This window comes from Phyllobates terribilis, unplaced genomic scaffold (genome assembly GCF_046119375.1).
Source record: "Phyllobates terribilis strain yellow unplaced genomic scaffold, ASM4611937v1 Scaffold_11__3_contigs__length_659146591, whole genome shotgun sequence".
Lineage (NCBI taxonomy): Eukaryota > Metazoa > Chordata > Amphibia > Anura > Dendrobatidae > Phyllobates > Phyllobates terribilis.
In genome coordinates this window covers 341,122,114-341,137,784 of record NW_027362771.1, presented here as the reverse complement: position 1 = coordinate 341,137,784, position 15,671 = coordinate 341,122,114, and the positions used below count along the sequence as shown (strand labels likewise).

General features: G+C 41.3%; 1 protein-coding gene across 4 annotated transcripts in view; it reads right to left on the bottom strand.

The window, feature by feature from the left end:
• Nucleotides 1–8,186: 8,186 nt before the first annotated feature.
• Nucleotides 8,187–15,671, bottom strand: part of SIN3A (SIN3 transcription regulator family member A) — a 53,098-nt gene continuing 45,613 nt past the window's right edge. For 3 of the 4 annotated variants that reach the window (XM_073652800.1, XM_073652798.1, XM_073652799.1), the window contains exons 19-21: nt 10,384–10,478; nt 9,890–10,088; nt 8,187–9,033 (exon numbers count right to left, since the gene is read on the bottom strand). In XM_073652800.1, the coding sequence (XP_073508901.1) occupies nt 8,803–9,033; nt 9,890–10,088; nt 10,384–10,478 (525 nt within the window). In that variant the 3' untranslated portion in view covers nt 8,187–8,802. The remainder of the gene's footprint in view (nt 9,034–9,889; nt 10,089–10,383; nt 10,479–15,671) is intronic. The other variant, XM_073652801.1, reaches the window with a different exon arrangement.

Sequence of the window (15,671 nt, the reverse complement as noted above, 5' to 3'; positions counted from 1 at the left end):
ACATTACACACTGATGACCGCTTCATTTATTTATTTTAGACATTATCAGCACTGTCCCCATTGGGGCTCACAATCTAGATTCCCCATCTGTATGGCTTTGGAGTGTGGGAGGAAACCCACACAACCACGGGGAGAACATACAAACTCATTGCAGATGTTGTCCTTGGTGGAATTTCAACCCAGGACCCCAGTGCTGCAAGACTGCAGTTTTAACCACTGACCCATCATGCTGCCCATATTCATTGCGAATAATGCCCTTTGGAACTGGATGATAAATGTGGCTGGAGTTGTGTAGCATTCAAGGGAGAGGAGAGGCACCCAAGTATCATGTGAGACCATTCGAAATCAGCGTGGTCTGCGTGCTAGACTACCTGCAAGTGTACCTGACCTCACCACCAGGCACATGCATCATCATCTTGCATAGACCAGGGAGCATCTACGCTGGATGAAGGACCAGTGGCCCTCAGTGCTGTTCACTGATGAAAATCGATTCACTCTGAGCAGAAATGATGGCTACCAACGATGTAGGAGACGTCAAGAAGAGTACTATCCATTAGCCACTGTTGTCACCAGATGAGCTTTTGGTGGTGTTACAGTGTGGACAGGTGTCTAGCCAATACACAACTGCCCTACACTTTGAATGGCACAGTGACAAGCCCCTACTACGTAAATAACATCATTAATCCAGTCCTTGTGTCTGCACGAACAACACAGGACTAATTTCATCTTCATGGACAACAGTGCTGCAGCTTATCGAGGTCACATCATTAGGGAATGTCTGCTGGAGCCTGGGGCACCTCATATGGAGTGGCCTGCACTTTCTCTAGACCCAAATCCCATAGAAAACTGGAGTCACCATGTAGAGGCTCGTATATCCGTACCCCAGAACCTCAATGACCTGAGGGCTGCCCTTCAAGAAGAGTTGGATGTCATGCCTCATCAGACAATAACTCGACTGGTGAACAGCATGAGACTTCGGTGTCAAGCTTGTAATTGATGCTCAAGGTCACATGACAAGATATTGAGACACTGATAATTTTTGGGGGGTATAGCCACAACTGGTGTTGGCTTTTCTTTTAATAAATTGTTAGAGATGAGGAAATCACCAGGGCATGCTTCTAATTAAATGCCCTCCTTTTATGATAAAATATTGCTGTAGAGTGAACTTTTTATGTTGTCCATAAACTTCAACTGAAGGCCAAATATCCCTAACTTTTTGTGAGTAGTACATGAGTGTTTATGCAATGGATCTCTGATTTTCCTTAAATACTTGCATTCAACACAACCATCAGCCTTACTCGTAAGTGAACTTGTTTTTGAGGAAAACTTCTGTTTTTTTTTTTTGCTGGCCTGTCCAAACCCCTGGAGACCCCATTTTAATGGAAGAATGAATTGGAGTGATGATGTATGCATGGAATCATTCTGTTGGATGATCTCGGCCAAGCATGGTGCTCATATTTCTTTATAACTGGCTGTATATAGTCAGTCTTTTGATCTCTTTAGCTGCTTCGTGTCTTTGGAAACCTGAAGCGGTTAAAAGAAGTGACCTCACCATTTTTCAGGCAGTCTCCACTTGAAAGCTACTCATTAGTTTTTTACAAAAAAATAAAATGGCCAAAGCCATCACAATAAAACAAGAAGCTACCAAGACACCAAAAAGAATCTTCAGGACCAAACACGTCTTCCTGAAAAACGGTCTAGGTGCGCACGCTTCTAAAAGACTGCATGTGCACTTCCCCCTAAAGGTGTTGGGGTAGGCAACAGCCATGTAAGGGCGCTTTAAGGAGGATACCTTGAACTTATCTTTTTGAAAACTTTACACAGACCACCCTTCCCATGCCTTTTCTTGAATATGTTTTTATAAAGATTGGATGGAGGCTAGCTCTCCAAACAAGCTACTGCTCACACCTGTTGCCAATGCAGTGTCGTCTTTTCCCTCTGCACCATAGTGTGCGGTGTTGATGACCATCCTTTTGTTATTTAGCTTGCTCTGATGGCTATTGAGGTGGTAGGTTTTGTTTTTTAAATCGGCCTATTTGAATACTGCATAGTCTTGTCTTGGAAATAATGACTTTTCAGGCTTCAGCTATTTTTCATTGTATGCAAATGGTTCACTTGGGTCTGGTTTATAAAAACCCTGCAGGGAATCAGCTCTTGCTAGAGGATGCTGTGACCAGCCAAGGAAAATAAAGCAATACAATAAGGCAGAGAATGACCTTTATGTAATACAATGGTGGTCTGAGTCCAACACGGCTGGAGGCACTGCTAGGCCATGTTCACACAAGCATGTAAAAAAAAAAAAAGTTAGATTTTTAACCATAAAAAAATTGGATTATTTTTCATCTGCATTGTCATGAACACCTATAAGATCAACAGTCCGGATATCAGCCACAGGTAATACAGATTGCTCCCATATAACCTACAAAAAAAAATATTAACAGCACCAGACACTATCATTATAATTGATTAAAAACACAAAAAAATATTAAACCTATTTGTGCAATAAACACAGTGCAAGGATACAATTATTTATCATACAAAGGAAAAGCGCAGCAAATAATGGTCACAGCTTGATCAATAGGATATTACACAGTGTCACTACTTTCATGTCTCTGTACATCGATTTGTAATACAAAATGGAGAAATTCATATTTGATTAAAAATAGTGTGATGATATCTATTGAATGAACATAAATACCATCCATTATTAATATGGTATAAACATAACACCACAAAATGGCAAAATCAGATGCTAGTGCATAAAATGATACATAACATATAGATCAAAGCGAGAGAGTGGGATACAATTAAAATACTTCCACCAATACCTACAGCTCAGTGCAAATCATCAATAGTAATAGTCCTGAAATATGATGGCACCAGGTCAATGTATCATTTTATACACTTACATCTGATTAAATGTACATAAATACTAAAATTGTGGGTGTAAAGACAACTGGTCATGTAAAATAAACACTTATTAACCTGCAGATATAGGGTTAATCTGCAGGTTAATAGCGTTCTGACACCATGCGAAGCCCACGCTGGGAGCCTCGCTACCGGGAGGAAATGAACTTTATTCCCCCCAGCAGCCTCGCTCTTTCAGTAATAGGGGTGGCACCGGTATGGCTTCAGTCACCGCTCTGTGTAGAGAGCGGTGGCTGTAACTGCTCCCCCGACACTGACAGCCGGCCCTAAAGCTGAGCTGGCTGTCAGTTCCAGGGCACGGTTACAGCCACTGCTCGCTGTGCACAGAGGTGACTGAAATCGTGCCGGCCCACCTCTATGACTGAAAGAGCAAGTCTTTTGGGAGGAATAAAGTTAATTTCCTCCCAGGGCAGGACGCTCAATGCAGGCACCACACAACATCAGAATGTGATGAACCTCATATCTTCAGGTTAATAGTGTTATTTTACATGAAAGATTAATTTTAATACAAATTAGAACACTTTATACATTGTAGAACAAAACACAAAGTCATTAAAGTAGTGACTATGTAATATCCATTAGGAATCAAGCTGTGACCATTCATTCCAGTGTTTTTCCTTTGTATGAACCTCATCTTGCAATGTTTTCATGAAACTCATTTAAAAAAAATAATTTTTTTTTATTAGACTAGTGGTCTGTTATCTGTATTAAATCTGTCTGGCTTTTATAATATACATCAGCAATTAATATAATTTACAAGATCAAATCCAGTTTGAGTGAAGAACTGCAACGTCTCCGTGAAAGCTGGATGCTACACAGATGATCCGTAAAGGATCTGAGGTTTTTGTTTTTCACACCCATAGACTTGAATAGGCAAGTCTCACCCAAAATATGGAAGAGAATAGTGCATGCTTCAATTTTTTTCTACCCTCCGTCCCACACACATAGCAATTGGCTTATGTGAAAAAAAAATGGGCACCGGAACAGTCCTATAGAGTAACGTCAGTCCGAGTGCTATCCATAGAACAAGCTGTTTTTGATTAGCACTAGAACTGAAAATTCAGTGGTCAGTGGCTGTTCGCTCTAAAGCCAGAAGACCAGTCTCTACTAATAGGCCATGTGCACATGTGAGTTTTTTACCTCAGTATTTGTAAGCCAAAACCAGGAGGGTAAAAAATAACATGCTTCTATTATACTTCTCTTCTGTCTCACTCCTGGTTTTGGCTTACAAATACAGAGGTAAAACTCACCGAATACTCCATGTGTGCACGTGGCCTTAGTGTTTCACAGTCCATAAACAGACCACGATTTCCAGACCCGCCTTGAGTCTCATAACACGAACTCAATACGAATAGATTCGTAGCCACATACAAAGCTGATGAGTATGGGTCAGGGAACTTGGGACCAGTCTGAAAATCACGGTCTGTAGCAGAACATTAAAACATGACCATATGAAACTGACCGAAGTCATGTAGGCCAATATCGAATGTAACCTGATGAGACTATTTGTCTACATTCACCATAACAATATCAAAATATTACTAATTCATATATTAATTTACAACAATCACACAGACCTTTTAAATAATGTTCCGGACACAGAACAAGCGTTTATCAAAGAAAAGGATTCCTAGTAAGTGCCATCATACATTAAGATGTCAGCAAAGAACAAAGAAATAACAGTTATTAAAGGGATCCAACAGTTCTACATGTCATCACGTCTGCCAGTCACTACATTGTATTTTAGGGGATTGTGTAGTGTATGTATATATATATATATTTATTACACACACATATATACTAGATTTTTGCTCTTTAAATAAGATTAAAATTTATATTTTATTGCCTATAAAAGCACCGTACCAGAGAGGCTAGGCCGTGCAGGTGCCAGATGTCAAGGTTCCATTACTATATAAGTTCTGAATACTGAAAAGAAGCATTTGCTCAGCTTTATGTGGAAATCCCATAGTAAAAAAGGGAAAGAACTGGCCACCGATAGTCGGATGCCAGCCAGAACATGGAATATGCCATTAAGGTATCTTGTGAGACAACCCCTTTAATAGGGCACTAATTATGGAGTCATTCCATTGTCATCACTTCCAGGAATTTATGCACTAAGTGAGGTAAAAGCCATCTATAAAGCAAGTCCAGAAGGCAGAGTTCACAAGAGCAGGTATAGAAGGGTCTTCTAACTTAAAAGGGGTTATGTACTACAGGACACCACCAGCGTAATCAACTCAGAACTACATAAAAAAAAGTATATACTCCCCTCCTGCAGCGGTGCCGTTCCAGCAATGTTGGTGCTGCTGTTCCCAGCCAGGACATTGTTGTGGTTGTGTCTCGCGTCCCCTGCGTCTCATCAATATTCCAGTCAGATTGGACGTTTGCTCATAGTAAAGGATGAAGCAGACAAGCAGCTGCTTATTGGCTGCAGCCGGCACGTGATAGAAGAATGTCACATCACCACCGGGAACAGAGGCTCCATCATCGCTGGATGGCCGCTGCAAGAGGTGACTATATATCGTTTTGATTTTATATAGCGTCCTGAATTAAGCAGAGGTGGTCCAGTAGAAGAAAAAAAATCTTAAAGGGGTTTAAGTGTTAAAATATCCTACTTTCTTATCTCTGCCTGTATTATTGATTTTCTATACAGATTGTTTAGAATTGAAGGTACATTTTAATTGTTTGAAGCTCAGCTGGTTAAAAGTGCCCACAGATATTAGACAAAGCAAAGCCAAACCTACCAATGATCTAATGTGCATAGGGTCTCCCAACTCTTCCCAGACAGCAAATGTTGGGGGGATATGAAGAAACCCAACAGCTACTTTGTTTCCACGGCTGATAAGCTACCGACACAAACTTATAGAAGAGTGGGTAGAAGTAATGTTCAGCCAATAGTATTTTAACATGTATGGATACTTTAAAAGGAGTAATCCAGTTCAGCTCACTTCCGTTTTAGAACAGGTGCATGAGACCTGCCACTAATGCCCGAGCCAGCAGGCATCTGTGTCTTCTCCGACCCCGCTCACCTGATACAGAAGGGACGTAGTACACATTGCAGACTATGAACTTTGATTATTTTTTGCCTGGTTAAGTGGTTCGTAGAGATGAGTGAATACATTTGCAGAACCCTGGTAGAGGGGCCATATCAGTCATCTTTAAATGCTGGACAGGAGCATTGCAAAGCACCTCCTCTACCTCTCTCCATCCCCAGGTCCACTTCAGATTAGCAGGCCTGGTGCAATGTAGTGTGTCACACCGCAGCAATGACACTGTGCTAGGTCACTTCAAAAAGGGAGCAGGAATGGTAGGAGGTGGCTCGCAAGGCTCCTGTTCGCCGGCCACAGATTAAATACATGGCCACTGGACCATCTCTTGTGATTCGGACTCCACAACCCATAACAATTTGAGGGACTTTGGGTTATTACACAATATTAGGAAAATATAATAAAATGTACATAAATATTGCACTTGTTGATATTGCAACCTTCTGCCTGGATTCAACTGGTCTTTGTTCTCACTTTTTCTACCCAGTGCCGCATGCAAAATCATTGAATGTGTTATCCAACCTTCACAAGAAAGGGTGTAGTCACTATGTCACTGAAGACTTCTGAATCCTTACAGTGTGCACACTGCACGTGGTCCTGATTCTCCAGAATTGCTGCAGAGAAAGGGTGGTCATGTGATTGCAAAGATGCAATCTGCATAGATGTGCTCATGTTTTGACTAGACTAGCGGGAATGTGGCCGGAAGTATGCAAAGTACATACAAGCAGCCATGTGATCTCGCTCCTGACAGCATGCGGTGTGCGCACTGTAAGGATTCAGAAGTGTGAAGTCACACGAGGTGAAAATCTGCAGTCACTCTTGGAGAGTATAATCCCTTTAATACAAATAGAATTATTTTCTTGCCTGCGGTACCATCTACAGTGTTCAGCTCTAACATTAAAGAAACAATGAAAATAAATAACGGTAATTACCTGCCGGCAAGTGCATCTATTCTTAGTAGGGAAAGGAGATTTAAGCAGCTGCTAGATGCTGACAGCAGCATTGGGACAAAGAACACTCAAAGTCTAACATGCCCAATTTGTTTTTTTCTGCCTGGCCTCTGCTGGCCAGAGCTGTGAGCCACCCCAATACACATTAGATGGTCGTCGGCCAGTCCAGCCGAAATCCCAGGGCTCAGTGCACGTTTGTGTGATCGGTTATGTGCACCGCCAGTAGGGAAAGGGGTGCAGTGCTGTCTGAGCAGAGATATGCTAATCTTATACGTTCTGCCTACTGGTGATATGAGATTAATTTGACAGCGTACACAATTTTAAGGGGTTTTCCAGCCTCTAAAAAAATTATGTTCAAATAGATGACATGCAGTAAGATTACAAAGTAATATCAGATACAGAGAGTACATTATTAAGCCAGTGGCACATGAAGTCATGTAACCGTGCCTTACTGTATGACCCTTCGTGTGACATCCAGTTCTTCAAACATGTGGTTCTCCCCTCACTCTGCCGATCAGGAAATCTGTCAAGTAGCACAAAAACTCTGTGACGTTTGCGGTTTTTATGCCAGTCCTAGCCAAATTGACCAAAATGAGCAGAATTGGAGCATAGCACAGCAAATTCATCAAAATTTACAATAATTTAGTGGTGTAAATTACTCCAGCTCCTGACTGGAGTAACATTTTTGGCGGAGGTGCACACGAATTGAAAGATGCACCTAATTTATTATGTGGCAGATGAGGCAAGTCTTACTCTGCAGAGCTTCATTAAGACTGCCATGCAGAACCCCAGTATTACAGCATTATGTCCTATATATTTTAATAATCTCAGAAAACTCCTTTACATGACTTACGGGCAAAAGAAAAACTAATATTTCATGATCCATTTTATAGAAACGGGTAAGACAAACATAAAAGATTCCACATTTTTTCCCTTAAAAATATGTAACTTTTTGATGTCAAGGCCACGTGCACATGTTAGTATTTGGTCAGTATTTTACATCAGTATTTGGAAGCAAAAACCAGGAGAGGAACAATCAGAGGAAACGTGTAATACGTCACCACTTCAGTATTTTACCTCAGTATTTGTAAGCCAAAACCAGGAGTGGGTGATAAATACAGAACATGTGAACGTGGCAACACGGCCTTAGTGTTCCTAAGATGGTCGAATTTATGTTCTTCACCTGTCTTGGAAGTATAATCAAGTAAAAAATAGAAAACTCCTGAATTATTATTGCATCTTTTTTCATGAAAAACAGTCATACCAAACCTTTTCTTTATTTACAGTGTTTAAAAAAAAGGGGGCAGAAGAAAGGACAGAAGAGTAAAAGATAAAATATAACACTCACACTGACGAGATACAGCAGAGAGGAGCTCAGGGCAGTTTTCTGACAGTTATACTGTAGGTCTATATATAAACCACACTCTCAATAGACTCCCTTTGGTAGAAACAGTAATAAAGGAGGTTGTGGTTTCCAGATGTTCCCCCCAATCACTATGTTACAAAGAAGGGTAACAGAAGGTTAAACTAAGACGGCGCTTGCTATAAAATAATGGATGGGACAGAAGATGAATGGGAGAACTTTCGTTACCGGTATTTACACGCTTGTATTTACATACCATGGGTGAGATTAGGTCTGCTAAGACTAAGGGTTGGGAGATTGGCAGGAGATCCTTGGGAACACCAAACCCCTGATTTCGGTCAGAGGGGCTTGCAGCAACATATCTAGCAACTGGAGAGCTCAAATAACCCTCCAAGTGAGGGTAAAGGGTCCACCCCATGCTTCTGTAAGTGATCCTGCTGGTTTAGACAAGAGATTTTAACTTTCGAATGAGTCACTCTGTAAAGGAATTGCCGCTGGTCTCTTTGAATCTTTTTTAAGGGGTTTTAAAGGCTTGTCCATATTTTACTCGGTACTTGTTTATATCCACAAAATGTAGGATCTCCAAGTCCCGGGTAGTGACGCAGGGCACCATACCCTCCACCCCCTCTCCCATCAGCCACTTTCTGGTATCAACCGCCATCTCCCGGGTCACATGTTCCAGATTCCACTTGCTCAGCCATGTTTGGAAGCGCTGGTGCAGTCGTTTGCTGACTCGCTCATGGGACTACAGGAAACATAATGGACACAGTCAAGGTTAAGCACTTCTAAATGTACCGTGAAAGAAAAAAAACCACATTAAAAATAGTGAAGAGGTGTGAAAATATATAAGATCACCAAAACTGAGGAAAAACAAGAACGGATCCCATTGACTGTGGGAGACTAACCATGGGTTCCTGTTTGATGACGCTCATCTTCATTTTAGTGGCTGAAGGATTCTGTCCAAAACATTGCTACATGGTGTACCGAAGTTTATGATACCGGGATGATGTGAATAAAAATGTATGCATTGTTGTATAAGTCTAGAGTGCGTTTCCTTCTCGCTGGGGTCTACAGATCCCACTGACTGCACAGGGGTGTCAAGTCCCTCTTAGCAAAACCAGAGGGAACAAAGTTTTGCAGTTTATGTAACTTTTACCCATAAACCAGTGTTCACATTGCTGCAACAATGCCATAGTTTATCATAGAGCTTACACCACAATTGCCACCCTTCATATCCTGGAATAATGGGGTATTTCTACCAGAAAACTAGAAGACGCTATAGCTGTCTAATCACTAAGAGTGAGTGGCCGAGACACACTTGTAAGCACTGACAGATGCGGCATCTACACATCTGAGGAGCTAAATGCCACAAAAGGGACTCAATAGGAATAGTGTTCAGAGGGGTAACAGCTCTCCCCTTAATTTTAGCAACTGGATGGAGTCTCAGGAGCCAAACCCCATGTATCAGATATTTATAATTTACCTGCATTTTCAGGGTTACATACATGCCACCGATATGTTGGTAGATTTATATCAGCCGCTCTACTACAGAGCAGGACATATTCCTTCGAGGCCCGCTGTTATCACACGTACACACTCACCTGCTGTGCCCTAAGTAAGGCAGTGCGACGGTACATGTAGTCCTCAGATTTGATGACGTATACCATCTTGTAAGAGTTCAGCTTGAATTTGCACTGCAGCTTGTCCAGGCTCTCTAGATTCTCCAACGTCCGCTTTCCATTGCCTTCCTTCTCCTGTTGTTCTCGGCCTCGCTGGCACTTCCGGATTCTGCGCAGGTTCCTGTGTAACAATAAATGACTGGTAACATCTAGAAAGTTAGAACCTTTTAAATCCCTCATGATCTGTAGGGGGGAAAGAAGGATCATAAAAAGTTAGGTGAAAACAGTTAATACAAGAAAAAGCTTAATAGTGGAGTGGTCAGACTAAATGTGAAGATAAGAATACTGGAATAGCTTCCCAACAGAGGTGGTAGAGACTAAAACAAGGAAAAACCCTACAAGAAAAAAGGCAAATGTGGTTATTGACTAAAACCAGGGATAGTGTCGTTGGCACAGGTATCAGATGATGAGCTCACCTGGGTAAGAAAACAGGTTTCTGTGCGAGATGCTCTCTCAGCTCTGGGGAAGTAGAGTCACAGTTCATGTATCTTTCCACATAGTCCGACCAGCGCTTAAAGAAAGAAGACAATTTGTGCAGAATTAGTCCCAGAGCCCAGAATGCCAAGACCCATTACAGGCAAGCAGACAATAAGAGTAGAACTGCACAGCGGAGCCGCAGAAGGAGGGCCAAGATGCTTACACTTAGGCTATGTTCACATGCAGCGTTTTTTGCAGTTTTTTTCGGCAGCCAATACCGACTCTCTTGGCAGTAAAAATACTACATTCAAAAATGCAGGATTTACTGTGTTTTCTTGGTGCATATTACATGTGCGAATTGTCTACAATACATGTTTAATAGTTTGTTTTATTCCCAAAAAACGCTGCCAAACCTGTTTGCTGTGGGTTTATTTTACTCAGTGCTTAAGTGTGCTTGAGCTTTCTGAAATCTCAAAGCTTTGACTGTAAAAAGGAGAATCTTATTTGCATAAATAAAGAAAACCACTGTAAGAACACTCTGTGTACATAGCCTTAGGCTCGGGGCAGAGCTCCTGTGGGTATCAAGCTGAATAGCTTGGAAATCTCCGCATTTAGGTCAATTTTGAAGAAGCATAAATATTTTGTGTTTTTTTTTCTTCTAGAACCTGGTTTGATGTAAAACGGCTTGTACTACTGATGTTTTTGGTAACTCTATGACGAACCCCCCCCAAAAAAAATTAATTTGGCCTTATAGACGTTACCCAGTAAAGTCAGTTATACACGTGCACTGTATAGGAGGGGCTCATTCTTGCTCAAGGTAAAAGGATCATTCCAAAGTAATCATTTGTTTTATTGCCCAGTCTGTACACATGTGATGGCTAATAACGTGTGCAGTAAAATACTTAGGCTAAGTTCACACGTTGCGCTTTTTCTGCTCTCTTGGCAGTGAGGAAGTGGCTTACAAAAATCAGTTAGTTTTAGTCACCCAAAACGCTGCAAAAAAACGCTGAAATAATAGACCAGCTGCAGATTTAAAAAAAAGCATTTTAATTTGCATAAAAAAAAGCAAAAATACAACAACGTGTGAACATAGCCTTACGAGTCGCTGGCTTCTGCGGTTTACGGTGCTGCTCTGCCCCTCTCCTGCATCATGCGCTAGCAGCTTTGTTGGCTTACAGAGCGCACAGGGAGCTCTTTTCCTAATGTAAGTCTATGAGAGCATCGTTTTGAGTCTCATCGACTTAAATTGAGAGCGCGACTTCCAGTCTATGCAGAAAAGCTGTCTGATCACTCGCCTCTATCACATGAAACAGGAGAGGACCGGAGTGCGCAGGAAACTGGAGAAGACAGCGAGGAGGAAGTAATGCACACGCTGACCATACATTACTGATGCTAATAGATGGGGACATTTATTACAAGAACAAACAAAACACACACGTGGAACTTTAAGGACTGATCATGTGATCCCCATGAGGCGATCAGATCATGCAATACGTGATCAGGCTGGGTCTTGAAGCTCTTAAGTTCATGTCATTAGACCTGTGGTTGGTTGAGGCAAAAAGGTGTCTGTATTACCGGCCTGGTGAGGTGCAGCAAGGAGGCAGATTTCACAGAAGTGATAAGTCACAGTCCTTTCTAGGCATGTACATTTTTAGTTTGGAATTGTAATTGACTCATTCTGTACTTATTGCGATTTTATTTTTATTGGGCTCAGGAGACAAAAAAAAAAGTTAAAAAGGAGATATTCATTTTAGAACGAACTTCAAAACTACAGCTGGTGAAACCCAGACATCATCTCCGGCTGTTTAGTGAGGCTCCAGCAGAAAGCGAGTCGCTGTGGTGCATACGATATGATTACAGTGGGGGTAAGAGCATAGATCACAGGAGGAAAAAAGGTGCTCAAAATAAAAGACGTAGGTGAACAAAGTATGGCTAGATCCAGTTAAGTGCATCAGTTTAGGACAATGGTGGCAGCCAGTGATGAGACGATGGTGGGGTTGGTTCCCTATTGCAGAAGGCTTGTCATCGTGAGACGGCAGGGACTGCTTGTCATGGCAGAACTTTATTACTATCAGTTTCCCTGTATGAATCAATCAGTTCTCTTTTTTATTGTATCAAACATTGTTGCCACATATTTACGTTGTTGAGACCTACATCTTCTATATCAACCTGTTTACTATCCTCAGTGAGCTGTAAAGCTTTAAAGGGGAAATCAACCTATACACACACAGGAAAGTTGCCATTAATGGGAGTAAGCTTGAAGTGCTGCAGATTACGAGCCTCAGACACGCATTTCTAGACCAAAAATGCCTCATATTAAAGTGATTTATTTAAACTGGTCACAGAATAATACAGAAAAAACACATGTACTAAGATATAGCATGAAAAATGTATGGACTTCAATGAGATAAGTTAAGCCATTGAGCAGGCGAGTGGAGATGGGGAAAGGGGGGTATACTGTATAGGGGTCCTCTTAGGCATCCACTAGGTTTATTATGGACATCTTAAAAGATTCTTCGGCTTGAGGACCCCCAATTGCTTTAAAGGTCCAATTTAAAAGGATAGGAGTAAGGTTAAAAGAGTGTGCTCAAGGATCCGCCTACTGATTATCACAATAAGTCACCTATTTGTAGATATTAGTAATGATGCATTCTGCACGAGTATTAAACTTGTTTTTTTTTCTCCTAGAAACTCATTTTACAAAACATAATCTCTATGTTTATTAAAATGTTACAATATACTGTTATAGTAAATTAGTGCATCTAGTGCAGTGAAGTGGAATAAGTTCCCTACAGGTCCCTGTCCATCAAACATTCTCTACTGCAGTGTTTCCCAAACCCCGTCCTCACAGCCCCCAACGCATCAAGTTTCCGGGATTTCCTTAGTATTGCTCAGGTGAGAACAATTTCTGATACCTTGATAATTCCATCACCTGTGCAATTCTAATAAAACACTGAAAACATGACTTGTGGTGGGCCATGCGGACTGGAGTTTGGGAAACAATGATCCATTGCATTCACAGGGCTGGAACACAGTGTTCCTTTATTGTACAATTAGTCAGTTTTTAAGAACGATGCAACATTGGTCCGGTTTTAGCATGGGAGTTTTGTATGCCGCTTGTTGGATGTACAAGTCATTCACATGGTACTCTACCAAACAATTACTAAGCAATGGGATGGCACTTGAAGCCAGCAGTGGCTACAAGGGGAAGCAGAAGGTTGGCCAAACAGTGTACATAACAAAAGAGACACATATATCTAACCGGAAAAACAGCATCAAACACTGCATGTGTGATTCCACCCCAATATAAGGCTGATTTACACTAGATGGTGGCAGACAGTTAATAGCCTGTTTAGACAAGCCAGAGAACAAGCGTAATTTATTGGTTATGCCACTCAAAAGCAAGGTTTGAACATTTTGTAGGCCAAAAAAGCGCTTTGTTAATAGGGAGATCTTAATCTCTCTTTAGGCCATGTTTATATGCTGCATTTTTGCTGCGCTTTTTTTTCTGCAGAAAAAACCTGCTCTCTTGGCAATAAAAACACTGCATTCAAAGGCACATTTCGCTGCGTTTTTAAGGTACGGATAATTACAGGTGTGCTTTGTCTACAGTGCAAGCCTAAGACCGTTCGTTTTATTCACCAAAAACTTTTGTTGCGTTTTTTATCACTTTCTCATTGTTTTCGATGGGTGAACAAATGCTGAAAGCAATGACATGCTGCAGATTTAAAAAATGGAGCAGTTCTCAAATTCAATCAGGGAAATAAAAACACGTGCAGGAGATTTCTTAAATCTCATAGCTTTTGCTGGTACTGTAAAAAGCAGCTTTTCATTTGCCTTCTAAAAAAAAAAAAAAAAAATGCAATGCAAAAATGCACTGCAAAAATGCTGCATGTGAACATAGCCTTACTCTTTGTGTCATTTGGTAAAAGGCTTTTCTTGAAATGCAGCATGCTTGAGTTATGACATTTTTTTTCTAAATTTAATTTCCATAGACTTCCCAAGAGGAATCGAAATGAAATGGTTATTACTGCTCTTTTACTTTAAGTCTGCCTATGCCGGCCGCATTGATTAGGTTTAGCAGGAATAACCCTTTATAGCTTCTTTAAAACTATGTGCAGTAAGCCTAATGCTGATGGAGTTTGCTCTGATACAAAAATGCAATAAATTTTTTTGCACCTGTCTGTTTAAAAGGAGCATTTGAAAACCAGACCAAGTCATAGTAATATTGGAGATGCCAGTTCTAGGCCTTAGTGTGACAGCTCGGTGTGGCTTTACCTTCAAAAGGGGTTGTCCACTACTATACTCACCTTTGGTGCCGACGGCGTTCCAGTGATGTCGGCGCCTGGTCTACCAGTGACATTATGTCACGTGAGCCCTGCAGCCAATCAGCGGCTGCTTCACACTCCCTGCTTTGGACCCAACGGACATTCGGAGGAAGTTAGAGAGCAGCAGCTCTCACTTCTTCTGGGTGTCTGAAAAAAGGGAGAATGAAGCGGCCGCTGATTGGCTGCAGTGCTCGTGTGAAATCATCATCATCATCATCATCATCATCATGGCCTGGAAGGCCATGCACAGACGTTACTGGCGGTGAGTAGAATATATGTAGCAAATGAAAAGGGGTTATCGGAGTAGTGGACAACCCTTGTAAAAGAGTTGCTCAGTTAGTTGTAAGGCTTTATTCACACATCAGTGTTATTGATCAGTATTTGTACACAAGGCCAGGAGTGTCTCCAAATCTCAGAACAGGTATCAGCCTTTCAATTACAGTTTCTTCTCAGTAAGTTCCACTCATGGATTCAAAATATTCACCCAATACGGAGATATGAACAAGCCCCAAGTCTGAGAACGAATTGTACCAGGTCATCAGCAATTCATGCTGACTGCAGTGTTCCTCACCATGATCACTACTTTATCTTCCATCTCCAAGTGTAAGAACCTCCAGAATCATGTACATATATAGGTGTATGAAAGAAGCTCCTTAGAAGGATTACATTGTTTTTCAGGCCAAGGAAGATCCTTTTGCAATAAGACATTTCACTGTATTTCCTCTCCATGATCCATCACACTGTCTACTGGTCATGGAGATGCTCTTAGTGGAAGAATGTGGAGTCTCATTGTATTCGGATTTTACTGAATCAGACCATCAGTTCTTGGTTTTGGGCTTCTCAGGGCAAGGTTTTAGGAGCTAACAGGGCTGAGAAACCAAGGGCAATTTTATGTGTGAGCCAATAAAATCCTGGTTTAGAGACTCTACATGCGCAATCGTTAGGCGTTTTCCCTTTTC